This window comes from Alligator mississippiensis, chromosome 12 (genome assembly GCF_030867095.1).
Source record: "Alligator mississippiensis isolate rAllMis1 chromosome 12, rAllMis1, whole genome shotgun sequence".
Classification (NCBI taxonomy): domain Eukaryota; kingdom Metazoa; phylum Chordata; order Crocodylia; family Alligatoridae; genus Alligator; species Alligator mississippiensis.
The window spans coordinates 63,503,959-63,520,356 of NC_081835.1; the positions used below are offsets into that span (position 1 = coordinate 63,503,959).

At 48.0% G+C, this 16,398-nt stretch overlaps 1 protein-coding gene across 1 annotated transcript; it reads left to right on the forward strand.

Moving 5' to 3' along the window:
• Nucleotides 1-10,782, forward strand: LHX3 (LIM homeobox 3). The gene is made up of 6 exons (XM_059715680.1): nt 1-90; nt 3,990-4,161; nt 4,255-4,457; nt 5,521-5,672; nt 6,643-6,814; nt 9,143-10,782. The coding sequence occupies exons 1-6, from the start codon at nt 21-23 to the stop codon at nt 9,559-9,561; spliced, it is 1,188 nt and encodes a 395-aa protein (XP_059571663.1). The 5' UTR covers nt 1-20; the 3' UTR covers nt 9,562-10,782.
• Nucleotides 10,783-16,398: the final 5,616 nt, after the last annotated feature.

Sequence of the window (16,398 nt, forward strand, 5' to 3'; positions counted from 1 at the left end):
CAGCGGGGCCCGGCGCCGACATGCTGCTGGAGCGGGTGCGGGCCGGCTCCGACAAGGCCGCCGAGCTGTGCCCCTGCAGCCGGGCGCCAGGTGAGCGGCCGTCGGGGCGGGCGGGCGGGCGGGGAGGGAGGCGCGGGTGGTTGCAGCCGCATCGTTGGGGCAGCCGCGCCCCCGCCCGCCCCGTCGAGCCCGGGCTGCCCCGCTGCGCTGCGCTGCGCTGGGGCCGGGCCGGGCCGGGCCGGGCGGGCGGGCAGCCCCTTCCCCGCGGGGCCGCGCCCGGGCTGCCTCCCGCAGGCGAAGGGGGCATTGATTGTGCATCCATCTGCGGGGGCAGCACTCGGCCTGATTTCCCCAGGCGCCGCTCGCTCCGGCAGCTCCGCGTCGATACCGCTCAGCGGGGCGCCGGGATCGACCCCGCGCCAGCCCGGCGCGTGTGCGGTGCGGAGCGGGTGCCTGTCCGGGGGGCGGCCAGAGCCGGGCCCGGGGCTGCGACATGGAGGCCCTGAAGGAGCGGGGCGCCGGCAAGGAGCCGTCGGGGGCCGACATGCTCCTGGCCCTGCTGGCCCGCGGCGACGACGGGCGCAGAGGTAGGAGGCGGCGCGGGGGCCGGGTTATTGCTACCCCGCGGAGAAGGGCAGGACGAGCCGGCCGCCCCCGGCCCCTGCAGCCCGCGGGGAGGAGAGGGCAGGAGGCAGCCCCGGCGCTGCCCGAGCCGGGAGAAGCCCGGGCACCGTCCTCTAGCGCCGGCATCGCGGCCGCTGCCACCCTTATGCGCGGGCCAGCTCGTTGTGAATCGTTGGCCTCACCCGCCGTTACCTATCCTCATCGCATTGCGAGCGGCGGCACGGCTGTCCCCCGCAGCACCGTGACCATTACTACTCTAACAGCGCGGGGGCTGCCGCGGCTGCTGTCGCCACCCCGCTTTCTGTGATGACTCTTCGGGTGACTAGTCCTATTTTGACTCTTCTCATCATCATCTCGCTCCCGGCGTGTGGCTCCGTAGCCAGCCAAGGGCAGCCGGTGTCACTACCTCTGCTTGCTCCGCACAAGCACGGGGACAGCCGGGGCAAGGCACCCGGGGTAATGCGGGCTACGGGCGCCGGTCGCGGGAGGCAGGCGGGAGCCTCCCCGGTGCTGGCGGCAGACCCGGGCCGTTTCGCTCGCTCACACCGGGGAAAATCCCGAGCGCTTGGGACCGGCGGTCAGTCCACGGGCAAGCCCGGCGCGGGCAGGCAGCCGGAGCCGGGGCTAGCTGCGGTGTGTGCGGGCTGGAGACAACCGGGGAGGCACCGAGCCCCCGCGGGCGGCTATGTCCATGTATGTACAGCGACACGGGGGAGCACGCACGCCTGTCTGCCTCTCCATTTAGGAACCCCCCCATCCTCCCCATTTCTCGGCTTGGACTAATTTCCGTGGCGCGGGACAGGAGCGGGAAGGCGCCGGGATGATTTTTTTGGCACGGGTTCGTAGGAGCAGATATGTAAGAATTGTAATAAGCGAATTCCATTGTCGCTATAATTATTAGTGCCATGTAGCTACAGCCCAAGAGGTGTGTGTCCCTCTATATTGCATATATATGTGCTGGAAGAGATGGCTAGGTAGATGGATAGATCCATTCCAGCACACGGCTGTGTGGCAGAGGCGCACTTGCCTTTTGCACTATGTTATGTCCAGCAATAATAACGAGGACACTAGAATTCGATTATTACAATTATTATTTTCTCTCTTTCTTTCTTTCTCTCTCTCTCTTTCTCTCTTCCAGCAAAGTGATGTTCAACTTGATTGTTTAGGTTTCATTCCTTTGCCGAAACTATATGATATACGGACCTTTTGGTACATACTTTTAAGAGGCATTTATTCCTTTTGGTACATATATGTTGCCTTTTGGAATAGATAATAGTAATAATTGCGACAATAGGATTTGATTCTTGTCATCTATCTGTCTTTGTATACTTATAGAGATAGAAATCGTTCAGTCTATCTATCTATCTATCTATCTATCTATCTATCTATCTATCTATCTATCTATGGTGTCTGTCTCCGGCTGTGTATCGGCTCTAGCTGTAGCTGCCCCGTACAGACGTGCTCCTGCCCGGTCCCGCCCGGCCCCGGGGGTGCGCACAGACGCCGCAGCCGGTCCCGGGCCCCGGCCGCCGGCTGCCGCGATGTTTAATGGATGCTCCTGATTTATTCATGGCTGGATCGTGCCGAGGCCCGGGGGGGCAGCCCCAGGCCGGCGCGGGCAGGGTCCTTCCCCCCGCCCCGTCCGTGCCCGCCCCCCCCCCGGGCCCGGGGGCAGCTCGGAGGCTCCAGCCGGGCCCACGTGATGCTGACACGGGCCGGGAAAGCGGAGGGCTAAAAATAGGCGGATTTAGCGACTCCCCCCGCCCCGCCTCGGCGGCCGCCCCCACGGGTCTCATTGCCAGCCGGACTGGAAGGGGCGCCCGGGCCGGGGCCGGGGCTCCCGCAGTGCCTGAGGGGGCTCAGCCCTAATTGCAGCGGGGCCCCCGGGCGGCAGCTGCCCCAGCCCCGGCTCCGGGTCCTTCCCGCGGACTGGCGTCCTCCGGACTCACCATGCAGCGTAAGAGCGGGGCCGGGCCGGGCCGGGTGCGGGGCCGGGTGCGGGGCCGGGGCAGGGCCGGGCGGCAAGGTCTCCCCTCGCCCTGCCCGTCCGCGTTCAGGAGCCAGAGGCACCCCCGCCCCGCTTCCCCTGCTGGGCTGAGTGGTCCCGGGCCGGGCCGGGCCGGGCCGGGAGCCGAGGGGCAGGCGCCCGTCCCTGCCAGCACAGTTCTCTTTTCTGCACGTGGTTTGTAGGAGCAGGTAAATAATAGGCAGAGTAAAAACAGCAGTAGCAACAGCCATCACCGCAGCAGCAGCGGGAATACTATTAGTAGCAGCAGCAATAATAGTGATATGGCTATTATGATTATGATTATTATTGTGGCTATTATTACTATCGTTGTGACTATCGTTACTATGATCGCTAATGATAATAGTGATAACCCCAAACAAGCAGTAGCAATAATAATAGTGATAACAGCAGTGGTAATAATAATAACCACAGCAACGATTGTCTTAATAGCAATAAGAGCCATCCTCATAATAGTAATAACAGCCATAACAATAGTCGTTAGAGTCGCAACGAGAGGGATCATAGCCGTAATAATAGTCACACTAGAAATAAGAATAGTAAGAAGAGCTTGGTGCAGGGGGCCGGACCCGACGATCTTCCCAGGTCCCTTCCGGCCTCACAACCTATGAATCTATAACAATAGTATTAATAATAGTAATCATAGCCATAGCCAGAACAATAGCGATAATAGTAACAGTAGTCACAACGATGTAATAATAGTAGGAATAATAGCCTTAACACTAGAATTAATCATAGTAAGACTAGCCATAGCAATAGTTTTCACAGTAGTAATAACAGTCGCAGTGATAGATAGCTATAGTAATAGGTATAACGATAGCAATAATAGCCATAATAATAGTTATAACGATAGTAATAATAGTCGCAGCGATAGTAATAATAATAGCTATAGCAATAATAGCCACAACCTAATAATAGTTATAACTGTAGTAATAACAGTCACAGCGATAGTAATAATAGCCATAATAAGTTGTAACGATAGCAATAATAATAGCTATAGCAATAACAGCCACAACCTAGCAATAGTTATAACTCCAGTAATAACAGGCACAACGATAGTAGCAATAAGAGCCGTACTAACAGTCATAGCAATGGTCATAACAGTAGTCATAACAGCCATAACAATCGTCATGACGCTAGACTAGCGAGACGAGGCTGGCGGTAAGGACAGTCCTTGTGGAAGAAGACTAGTCGGAGTAGCCGCCAGGACACGGCCGCGGTCCCAGCGCACAGCACGAGAAACAGGCGCCGCGGGGAGGGAAGGAGGGAGGGAGGGAGGGAGCGAGGGAGCGCCACCCCGACAGTGCGCACCCCCGCGCTGACCCGCCTGTGCCCGCAGAGATCCCGCTGTGCGCCGGCTGCAACCAGCACATCGTGGACCGCTTCATCCTGAAGGTGCTGGACCGCCACTGGCACAGCAAGTGCCTGAAATGCAGCGACTGCCAGGCGCCGCTGGCCGAGAAGTGCTTCAGCCGGGGCGACGGCGTGTACTGCAAGGAGGACTTCTTCAAGTGAGTGCGGCCCGGGGTGGGGGGCGCGGGGGTCCCGGTCCGCGAGCCGCCCCTCCATCCCTCCCTCCCTCCATCCTGCCGCTTCTCCCCCAGGAGGTTCGGGACGAAATGCGCCGCCTGCCAGCAGGGCATCCCCCCGACCCAGGTGGTGCGGCGGGCGCAGGACTTCGTGTACCACCTGCACTGCTTCTCCTGCATCGTGTGCAAGCGGCAGCTGGCCACGGGCGACGAGTTCTACCTCATGGAGGACAGCCGCCTGGTCTGCAAAGCCGACTACGAGACGGCCAAGCAGAGGGGTAAGGGCCCGCCCGCCCGGGGCCGGGGACAGCCGGCTCCAGCCCGCACGTGGGCTCCGGCACGTGTGCACGCGCCCGCTCCGGGCACTCCCCGGCCCGGCCCGGCCCGGCTGCTCCAGTCCCGGCCCCGGGCAAGGGTGATTTTCGTGTCGTGTCTCCCTTTGCTTTTGCCTCCATCCACACACCCCGCAGACACAGCCCTGCATTAGCCCCGGGAATCAGACTTTTCTTCTTCTTTTTTTGCTTAGACCCAGGAATCAGACTATTCTTTTTTATTTATTTATTTTCTTAGTCCCAGGAATCAGACTTTTCTTCTTCTTTTTTTTTTTGCTTAGACCCAGAAATCAAACTTTTCTTCTTCTTTTTTCTTCCTTTTTTTTTTTGCTTAGACCCAGAAATCAGACTTTTTTTTCCCCTTTTTTCTTTTGCTTAAACCCAGGCATCAAACTTCTCTTCTTTTCTTTTTTTGCTTAGCCCCAGGAATCAGACTACTGTTTTTTACATTTTTTTTTCTTAGCCCCAAGAATCAGACTTTTTTTCTTCTTTTTTTTTGCTTAGAGCCAGAAATCAAACTTTTCTTCTTCTCTTTGTTTGCTTAGACCCAGGAATCAGACTTCTCTTCTTTTTCTTTTTTTTTTTGCTCAGCTCAGTGTTATGCCCTTCCTTCCCCTTCGACAACTGCCTGGCGGCGGGTGGGTCAGGCTATACTCCCCCTATTTCTTCTACTTTCCTCTTAACTCATCTGCTGCTTGCCACTGTCAGAGACTGGCTCCTGGGCTGCACAGACCTTTGGTCCATCTCAGCATGGCAGTTAGGTTTCTTCCCGTCCATCTGCTAGTCTAAATACCAGGGACATTTTCTTTTTAAAGGGGAGAAAAAAAAGGGGGGGGGGGTGATCACAGGCTAGTGCATCTTTTAGTGTCCTTCCAAACTGCTGCCGGCCCCGATGCCATAACTGGAGATGTCCGCTCCAGGCCCTGCGCCCGTCTTCATAGGGCTTTGAGCCACTCTTGGTCTCCTTGGCTCATGGAAATAATGCTCCGTGTCTTGGAAATGTTTGCAGAAGCAGAATCGACAGCAAAGAGGCCCCGCACCACCATTACGGCCAAACAGCTGGAAACCCTGAAAAATGCATACAACAATTCCCCCAAGCCAGCAAGGCACGTGAGAGAGCAGCTGTCCTCAGAGACTGGCCTGGACATGAGAGTCGTGCAGGTGAGACAAGGGACGGTGGCGCCTTTGCCCCGCACCGGGCTTTCATCTGGTGACAGGGTAGCCCAGATGCACCCAAACAGGACCCATTGCAGAATCCCCCAAAGTCCTTTAACATCATTAGCTTTATATATTTATGGGCTCTTACATGCCATTTGGACTCAATAAGGTTGAACCAAGAAGTCTTCCATGATTAATTCCCGCTGCCGCAATTCCTCTGCTCGAACACTGATAGCTGGCCGTCCCTGAATTATTTTTTTCCTGAATGTTTTTGGAATAATTTTTCAAAGCTCTCTCCCCAGACTATCCCCATGGACTTCACCGAGAGCCTGTAGTGGCTACACACAATCACTGATTTATCATAAGATCCTCTTTGTTCAAGAGGGTTGCAACACTTTCATTTTTTTTTCCAGTCATCGTTTTAAATTTTGATGAAGCAAAGGGGGGGAGGGGGGAATCACTGTCTTGTTGGTTTTGCCCTCACTTTCCTTTTTCCTTAAAAAAAAAAAAATCCAAAGCAGGTTGAAATTATTTTCATGTTCAACATTTTAATAAAATTCATTGCCACGTTGAGTTTTGGCACTAAATATAACCCTGAAGGAATTTAAATGGTACCTTCACACTTTGTATCATTGCAGTTCAGCTCTTACAAGTGTCTTCCCTAGTCCAAGGCTCTAAACTCATGATTTCCCGTGCATGTTCAGACCCCCGTTGACTTCCATCATTGGGGCAGTGGTGAACTGCTTGAAACGCAGGTTAGGTTTTTTTATTAGGGGAATTAAGTGTCTTTTTACTGAAAAAAAAAAAGAGGTGTCATTAAAAAAACCAAAACCAAACAAACACCTGGGTGCAAAGAAATGCATTTGGCAAAAAATATTCATGTTCACATCAAGACAAGGGAAGCCAACATTTTCTTTGGAAAATTAAAAACTGCTCTGGTTATTTCTTCCCTTTGCTTTGCTTTGTTGGGCAGGTGTGGTTCCAGAACAGACGGGCCAAGGAAAAAAGGCTAAAGAAAGATGCGGGGAGGCAGCGGTGGGGGCAGTACTTCAGGAATATGAAACGGTCCCGAGGGAGCTCCAAGTCTGACAAGGACAGCATTCAGGAGGAAGGGCCGGACAGCGATGCCGAGGTGTCCTTTACAGGTAAGAGGAAAGCGGTTCCAGCGCGTATCTGGGGTGACACTTGCTGCAGAGATCACACCAGGGCAGAATTCAAGGCTGGAGGGAAATTGAAGTTGCTTGGTCTCGTGGTGACCCTGCGAGCGGGGGTCACTCATCATCACCCGGCTGCCGTTTTCACGCGCTTCTTCCGAGCAGTGTTTTTCATTGCACGTTTCTTTAATTCTTTCCATGCCATTTACCCGCTAAGCACTTCCTGACCCAGCAGAATCAAAGAAAGCAATGTCTGATGCAGGTAAATCAAACTGGGAACAAGAATGCAAATGCATGCCAGGAAAAAAAAATGAAGGCAGCCACAACTGGATCCCCAGTCGGTGACATAGGGACTGCCATCAGTGCCTTCCCGTTTGGAGGAGCAGGCGACTGGGGTTTGTTGCTTTTGAGAGACACTATCCACAGGCTGCTTAGTCTGGAGTTTTTTAATGCATGGACTATGTCACAACTGTAAAAGCAAAAAAACAAGAAGAACTTTACTTAGGATTTATCCAGGCAGGAGATCTTTGACTGAAGAAACTTTTTCTATGGAAGGAGTTTATATATGAATCGGTTCAAAAGAACAAAATCTCCCAAATAGCTGCATAGTGCGTCTATATGAAAGATGTCTGTGAGATGGGATGTTCTTCATCCTGTTTAGTATTTTTTGGTCGTATTTTTATTTCATACAATTATTACATTTAGGAATTTTCCCCTTATTCATCTTTCGGGGGTAGTGGGGAAGGGGTTGTTCTTCCATCTATTTATGTTGAGTGGGTATTTTTTTCCCCTTTTCATTGTTTTGGGGTATTTCTCTCAGGATGTCAAGCTTCTTAGGAGAAGAAATGTTATTCAAACATAATTAAATCAAGAAAGGGCTTAAGCTTCAGCACATAAGTAGCTTCCACTAACTTTGCCCTAAATTATTGCTAATAGACTACAATAGGACTTGTATATACCTTCCTAAATAGGCAAATCATTCTGTGAGCAAGATGCAGCCCCGGGTGAAGGAAGCCTTGACCCCTGTTGCTTGCTGCAGGCTTAGCCCTTGTCGTTGGGGAGTCCCTTTGCCCATTCGTGAAGCCTGGTAGTCACTTATCTGCTCAGAAGCATCTAGTGCCTCTGTTTAAAATACTTCTATGGCCCACATTACCCTAATTTCCAACTGCCTCCCCATGTTTAATACATGCATCCACACAGTACCACTGAGAGATGAGAAGTTCTGTTAACCTCATGTTACAGATAAGCGCAGGAGGAAGAGTTGGGCCAGATCCTAAAGGGAAGTCAGGTCCCCGTCTCCTACTGAGTTCCTACCCGCAGTACCGGTGCCTCGGAAAATCTGCCTGTAAGCGATTTGGCCATGGTCACTCAGGAAGTATAACCAATTGCTCCTAGCAATCCTTGGTCACAGGCTTAGTGTCCCAACTACTATATATCTATATCTATACATCTAGATATATCTATATCTCTAGATCTAGATATATAGATAGCGATATCTATATGCAGTCTGAAATTTCAGCATGTCTATTGTGTCCCTGCCACTGTGTTAGACTTTCATGCCTGTTCAGACATGATGCTGCACGTCAGCAATGTTCACTGTCAACTTCCCATGACTTTGCTAGGAAAATATTAAACACTCACTTAATACTACAAACAGGTTTACATACTAGGTTATCCAGCTCAATGCAGTAAAGGGTCTAATAAATGCAATTACCAGTTTTCTGGTAACTAAGCAAGGCACTGATTTTTTTTTTTAAGTGATCCAACTCGATTGCATTGGCCTGTTTCTGAGCAACCAAATGCCACTGAGATTTTAATTGCTTTTCCTGAGTAATGGATAGTTTTTCTTTGGGTGATTCCTTTATATCAGTGAGGGTTCCTATTGCTCTTTGAGCAGTAGTGAAAAATCCCCAACCAGAAAAGGAACAAAGCACAACAACAGAAAGAGGAAGATCTCAAGTGCCTTGGCTCAGTTTTTCCTTCAAGTACATATTTATTTAGTTACAGCCTTATTTTTAGCAGCTCTGTTCCATACACTTTAAAAAGAAAAGCCTAGATGATTTAGATGCTAGCACCTGTGCTCAAAAAAAAAAATCCCATTGGCTTCTCTGACCCTAGACAGAACAAAAATTAAAAAGTGGCCAGACTAACAAAGTGGCTAAACTGACATCATCACAAGGTTGGGTAAGACATGCCACATCTCTAGGCCCTCTGGCTTTTATTATTATAATGATAATAATTATTATTATTAGCACGGCATTCAAGATTTCCGATCGTGTTGTCTCCATCCCCAGTAAAACAAGCCCGTTTCCCTTTCAGACGAACCCACTATGTCAGAAATGAGTCACTCCAATGGGATTTACAGCAACCTAAACGAAGCGTCTCCTGCTTTGGGGAGACAAGCTGGGACCAACGGCAGCTTCTCCTTGGAACACGCTGGCATCCCAGCTCAGGACCAGTACCACGACCTCCGATCCAACAGCCCCTATGGGATACCCCAGTCGCCTGCTTCTTTGCAGGCCTTACCCGGTCACCAGCCATTACTCTCAAGCTTGGTTTATCCAGACAACGGTTTGGGCATCATGGCTCAAGGAGGACAAGGTGTTCCCCAGCCAATGAGAGTCTTAGGTGGGAATGGACCCAGTTCAGATCTCTCCACGGGAAGCAGTGGAGGGTACCCAGATTTCCCAGCAAGTCCTGCCTCTTGGCTAGATGAAGTCGATCATGCCCAATTTTGATACAGGACCCAAGACGAGGGGGGCGGGGCGGGGAGGGAAAGGACTTTGGGCTACTGAGCCTCATCTGCTACTGGGGAAAAAATAACTTCCGAGAGGTGAAGAAAAGATAGTTACTTGGAGAAAGAAAGGCAGATGTGCTCTCCGAAGGCGGCCCAGCAGTGGGTGAGCGAGAGACAATAGACTGAGGGATCACATCAGAAGGACTGGCTTCAAATCCATCCCAGCAAAACTGACCGTTGCATCTACCGAACGGCGAGACTCGTGCTTTACAGAGCTGATGAAGTGCGCTGCTTTCTGCTGTCAGCGCGTTCTCCGGAGCAAGGACTCACTTCATCACTTACCCGCGCCCACGGCTTTTGTTTAAAAAAAATAATGATTTCAACCATTGTCAAAGAAGCGACAATATCTATATTTCTAGAGGAGAAAAAAGTTAAGGATGACTCACTTCAGAAATTCATGGTAGAAAACCATGTACCTATTTCTCTGTTCTTCAACAGGTAAAAAAAAAAAAAAAAAAAAAAAGCAGCACCACAATATGTTTTTTGGTTGTTCTTTTGAATTTACATGATCTTTTCTAAATTTAAATGGTCCTGAATATGCCAATCATTTATTAACAGTCTCCTTTCCTTTGTATGACAAGGAGCATCAGTTAATTCTGCTTTTCACCTCTTTGATTTGTAGATTGCTAGCTTTATTCTTTCTCTATTAATGTTAAACTGTGAATAGATGTATTTATGACCAAATGATTACTCTTTCCCACTGGAGTCCAGAGTTTCTTTCCTGGACTCCAGAGCGCCGGTTGCTCTGAGTTGTGAAACTTCTGCTTTTCTTTACTGATTCATCTATGACGACTTTTTGCAAAGCTTTTCAAAGTTGCACCTACTGTCTTGTTGCCAAATCCCTTCTCAGACTGACTGATCCGTCAGCGTTTTGGTTAGGCTTGTTTGAGTTACAGCTGTTCTTCATACGTTGTTGGGAGCACACATTTGCGTTTGCCATCACCATCACATTTCTCCATCCCGGGCATTTGTGTCTTGCACAGCAGGTATCGTGAAAGCTGATTGTGAAGAAAGGCAAAACAATATGTATATTGTTACCTGAATATTGAATTAACTGTAGATTATGTGTATGTCCAGTGTCCTTTATTTATATCTTCTCTTTCTCTCTGATGATCAAATTCTTCAAGACTTCAAATAAATTTGTCAGCTAACGTTTAAATAAGTCTTTTTCTAAATTCACACTAAAAGCACCCATTTGAAGACCTGTAACCTTTCAAACTAACAGCAAAAGCTCCCAAAGCCTGAAAGCCTTGATTCAGCATGGCACTTAACTGCATGCTTCATTTAAAGCAGAGGAGCAGTCCCATTGACTTCTGAATTGAAGCAGTGAAAAATGGTCTCGAGGGATATGGTGTTAAATAACTTCCAGCACTGACACCCATGTTCTATGAAGTATGATTTTTCTTTTTCTTTTTTTAAATCTTAGCACTCAAGAAGCAGGAAGAAATGGCCAATAAGGCAGAGAATTTGTGGCGTCAAGCTGCTACGTGGCCACGTGTTCTGTCATTTCACATCTTGAGACACTAATGTTCAAGCATTAAGCATTGGAGGCCTCACGCTCGAATCATTAGTACAGTAAACAGAAAAAGAAAAGGGGGGATGATACGTAACCTGTTTTTCCCCCTAGATACAGATATAAGTCTGAGTTTTACAATGTAGGTGTCTAAAGTTAGGTACCTAAACACAGATGGAAGTGCCTTTTATTTCAACTTCATTCAATGATCTCATATTAAGATTTGAGCCCAACAGGGACATTTTCAAAAGCGCAGATGGATATGCGCACCCAGCTCCCATGGCCATCTGTGGCGGCCGGGTGCCTGGTTGCCCTGTGTGCACCTTTGAAAATCTTCCCCAGTCTGTTAAAAATTGAGTGCCTGAATTTATTCCTCCTGCTCCATACTTAAGTAAGCACGACTTCATGTTGATAGACGCTGCGGCTGTCTCTGACTTCCGTCACGATTGCAATGCTCAGCCCAACCGTCAGCTCCTGATGCAGCTGCAGACATAAGGACAGGGCGGTGGGGATTTCAAATTTAGCTTCAAGTCCCTGAAGCATGCGCTCTGGGATGGTAGCTGAGCAGGGATGGTTGCTGAATTGGAAGCCGGTTGTGGGGGGGATATAGGGGGAGATGTGCAAGTCTCTGCAAATCAGATACTAAGGGCCTTGCTTTCGGCAGCTACATTTGATAAATCTCGGCTTTGATTTGTGTCCGGGATCCCTGTTTTAAACTTATGCATTTCTATCGCTTGGGGAGGGTGAGTGTCATCTTGTCTCGCTAGCCTTTCATTAAGATCATCGTCAATGTTATCTTATGATTTTGGGGGGCGGGGTGGGAAGCATGAATGTTCAAAGTTACCTGTTCAAAGCTCTTGATTCCCTAGCCTAGCAGTAAACTGTTCTTTCACGGCAGGGTGGGCACTGCATTACCAAGAAGAGAACAGGTTTCATTTTGTAATCAGTAGGTACTGGAAATATTTGTGTGGTGACTGGGACTCTGTCAAACGATTTCTATTGAATTCATACTTCCATAGTACTTGTTTCTCTAATTTTTTTTCCTCCTCTTAAGGTGGTATTTGCTTTAAAAAAAAAAGAAAAGAAAAGAAAGAACCACGTCATTTCTTTTCTCACAATAAACAAACTGGAAAAATAGCAATGCCTATGGGTGAGCAATACATCAATGCCCATAATCGTTCTAAGATTCATACTACAGCTGTGCAATATTACAATAGCAGTCTCCCTCCCCCTCTCTTTTTTTTCTCATATATAAAATATATTACAAGATTGTAGGGGTTCAAACAGGAGAAACCAAAATGCTTCCAGCACTTCCTCAACCTAAGCAAAAGCTTAATTCTGCAACCTTTGCTCGTTCAAATAGCTCATCTCTTTTGAGGATTCCCACTTGCAAACAATATATTGCGAGGCAGGCAGAAATCTTACTTCCTGAGAGCAACGGGGTTATTATAGTAGTCTGGTTTGCAAGACTATGCCTAAATCAGGCTTTCTTTTTTTTTTCCAGGGAGCGCCGTGTATCATCAGATACCTGTGCTCCAGGATACTTTTCAAGTTAAGCCTGTATTTTTCAACCTGAATTTGGGCTAAGATCATCTGGGCTCTTAATTTGCTTTCTGCATTAAGGTGACTGTTTTTTGTGAATGCTGGGCTTGGACAGGACACCTCCAACTGTGCCTGCGTAAAGCTCTCCTGCTTCTCTCATATTTCTACAAGTCAGTGACTTACATTTTAGCCGATGCTTTCAGTGTCTTTGGCGGCCCAGGGATTCCATTAATATAAATGCTTTCTTCCCATTAAAAAAAAAAATCAATTTTAAAGAAGCAAATAAAATTAACAGTATGCAATTGATTTACAGGTTGTGGGGGTGGAAAAGGAACAGAATTAGGAATGGGAGTTTGCATTATTCAGTTTTCGGGTGAGTTTTATAACCTCATAATCCATAGCATTTTTCAAGGAGGAAAGGCTTTTATCTGATTTTTTTTTTAAATGACATCCACAGCTTCTGTAGATATGTGTGACCTGAGCTTGTGTTCCTTGCACAAGAGAAGTCCCTGGGAGTTATGGATGTGTAAAGCAGACTGCTTTGCACTCATCTTTTCCTTCTTCTGATGAAGGATGTTTTGCACTCAAAACTTGTCTAACCCTATCCCAACCAAACCACTGGTCCGATAAAAGACAGCACCCTAGGAAATCCTTGCTTCTAAATACCAAGTCACATTTTCTGTACTCAGTCTTCTGGGAAAATTGCACATATGTTATTACAACGATATACTGTCTTATTGTCACATATTTTGTAGGCTGGAGTCAGCTCCGGTCCATAATCTATTTATTCCAGCTGGAAGGACTAGAATAGCATGACCCTCCATCTCCAAGGAACACGTGGGTAACACTATGCCTGTGAATCCATGTGGAAAACAACCAAAGAAAACCGGTGAGCGACGTGTTAGAAGCGCTGCTAATCCACCTAGATCTCCCAGCAAGTTGTTTCCAGTGGAGTTAAATCTAGAAGAACGAACCCAACGCAAACAAGAGCAGCCCAAACCATCCGTCAGCTTGGAAATGGGAACTCTGCGCAGACGATCTGGAGGAGCAGTAGGTCGCCAGGATGGTTTTCCTGGAGGGTTTTCTTATCGCCCAATGCAGAGCTGGAAGCAAAGTCCAGACCGCTGGGTGAACACACATATTGAATCCCAGGTTCATTTCCCAATTAGCCAATTTTTCCAGGTAGAAGATTTGGGGGTGTTAATGTCTTTATGGCTAGAATATTGTTCAATCCTGTCCATAGCACTGAGTCCACTGGATTTATTCATTCAGAATCACCACTGGCCACAGCAGAAGTGTCTAGGGGAAAGCAGCACAGAACTGGGTCTATCATTTGGATTTTAATAGACTCTCCAGCTCCTTGAGAGAGCCTGAGTTATAACGCTTTTATGTTCAGATCCAGGACATTATTGAGAGTGATCCAGACAGGAAACAGGCTTGGGATAACACTGAGACAAAGCAGCGTAAGATATATAGTTCTGTGACAGCATCGTCATTTAAGGAGCGTTTTAAATTCCACCTCAAGCTATACCACACACGGCAGATCGTGTTTGGAGCCAGAAATGGTTTTTGTTCAGATCTTGTACAGCTCCATGCACATCTAGTGCTTAACAAATGTGCCAGAACTAGTGGGAACTTGCAGCCACATATGCTCCAAACATCCCATAATAATGCCTGGTTCATTTTTTTTATTTTTTTTTTAGATGCTCAAGCTTCACTGAAGAGGCGTTTATTCTGCATGCATCTAAACTGGATAATGTCTCAATTAAAGACTAGATGGGAGCACAGGTTAAATATGCTGACTGAAAAGGTCAGGAGAACTGCACGTACCCGGGGGGTTGTTCCTTGTGAGTCAAAGTCAAAAGGAGTTTTACCTGAATTAGAGGGTTAGTTTCAAGCTCATTGTTCATTACTTTTTCCACCTTCTTTTTGGGCTGGGTATTTGATTCCACGCTTTTTCCTGCTGTGGGGAGAACGGCGAGTTTGCCTCTTGGTGCAAAACTCCCCAACTCCTACCAAGTGGATTTCACAGGAGATCTTTTGCCATCCTTTCCGCCTTGAACAGACACGGTTCTTTGGGGAAATGTGATATCTTTTATAAGACCAACTTAAATAGCTGGAAAAAAATCTTCTTTGCAAGCTTTCGGGTGCAAACACCCTTTGTCAGGCTGAAGAAGCACCTGCAGTTGGTCTGGCACAGCAATCCCAGCAAGATAGCATCAGAGCATGTAAGTGAGAGCGAGGCGGCAGAGAGGAGACCTGCTGAATTTACTCACATCTTAACTCAGGACTCATTTTTAAGTAGCTAGTGGCTTCATGAGACACAGATTAAATCAAGAGCTAATGGAAAGGCAGGCAAGGCACTTCAGAGCAAAGCAAAGGATTTAAAAGCAACGTATCACAGACATGAAAAACAATGGATGCAGAGATTAATGTAGTCTGCATACAGTGCATATGCACAGGAAGCAGTTAAGGCCCAAAATTAGGATGCGGAAAGCTCTTGCTTTACCTTTGGCCACTTCTGCGATCAGCACTTTGTAATTCTATGGATGAAAAGCATTTTAGAAGCCAAGTATATATAGCTCACGTTTTTAAATGACCTGTTACCTAGTGGAACAAGATGCCTCCTTGCACACTATGAAAACCAAGTGGTGTGAGATAGATCTGTGCATGTATATTTATAAATATTATATTAATGTGACTTATGAACTCAAACTGCGCCACTCTCACAAGGGTGTCATGCACAACTGTGCCGGCCAGGCGAGGGTACTGGAACCCAAGCTTTAATTTCAAGTCTGAAACACGTGGGTTTTTTGAAGGGCAGGCATCCAATAATGCAGAAAACAGAGCTGGATTTTTTTCCCTCATAACTAGAGTCTAGAACAATTTGATGTGGTTGTTACAATAAAAGCTTTGCGTGCGGGTGCGCTTGCTCGCTCTCTCTCTGCTCATCCTGCAGCGATGAGCAACAAAAATACAATATATCCTCGGAGAAAACGTTTAAGAGCCAGCAAATTCCTCCTGAATCATGGCTAGCCAGGGACCTTTTCTCACACTTAACAAATTAAATGGATTCGCTACTCTGTGCAGCCTTAGCACAAACAGGCTTGCGTAATATCGTGCAGAAATGACGGCGAAATGATATGAAATCGGAGAAGGATGCTATTCACCCTGGGTACGGCATTTTAATAGTAACTTGGAATCATGGGGCCACAGACCAAATCATATCTATGTATATTGGGGGGCTGTTTTTTTCCTTCTCCGGACTGCAGCGTTTCCCATCTCTAAAGAGAGGTTAAAGCCACTTGCTGCTGTCACCGAGCTGAATACACTAATACAAATGACCACACCTGCCCATACCCTGGTCGCTTCCAGCTCTTACTGAGAAGCTTGTAAAAAGTCTCGGAGTCAGCTGGAGGGAAGTAAATCACTCCTGACAGTTACATCTCTACAGAGCAGTTAGAATTAATGTAACAATTTAGCGTTTAATGAAGCAACAACATGCTGGGCTGCAGAGAATGGCTGGGACCTGCTGCAGCCATGTTATAATCCCCTGGAGACCCAAACGGCAGAGGTTTAATCAGATGGTGACTTGTTGGGCTGAGAGAATTGCCATGTGGAAAGAAACTGGGCGGGGAGTTGGGGGGGGACGGGGGACGGGACACAACAACAGCAAGGCCACCTCTTGGTCTGAAACAATTAATATCAGCGGGTCCCGGCATT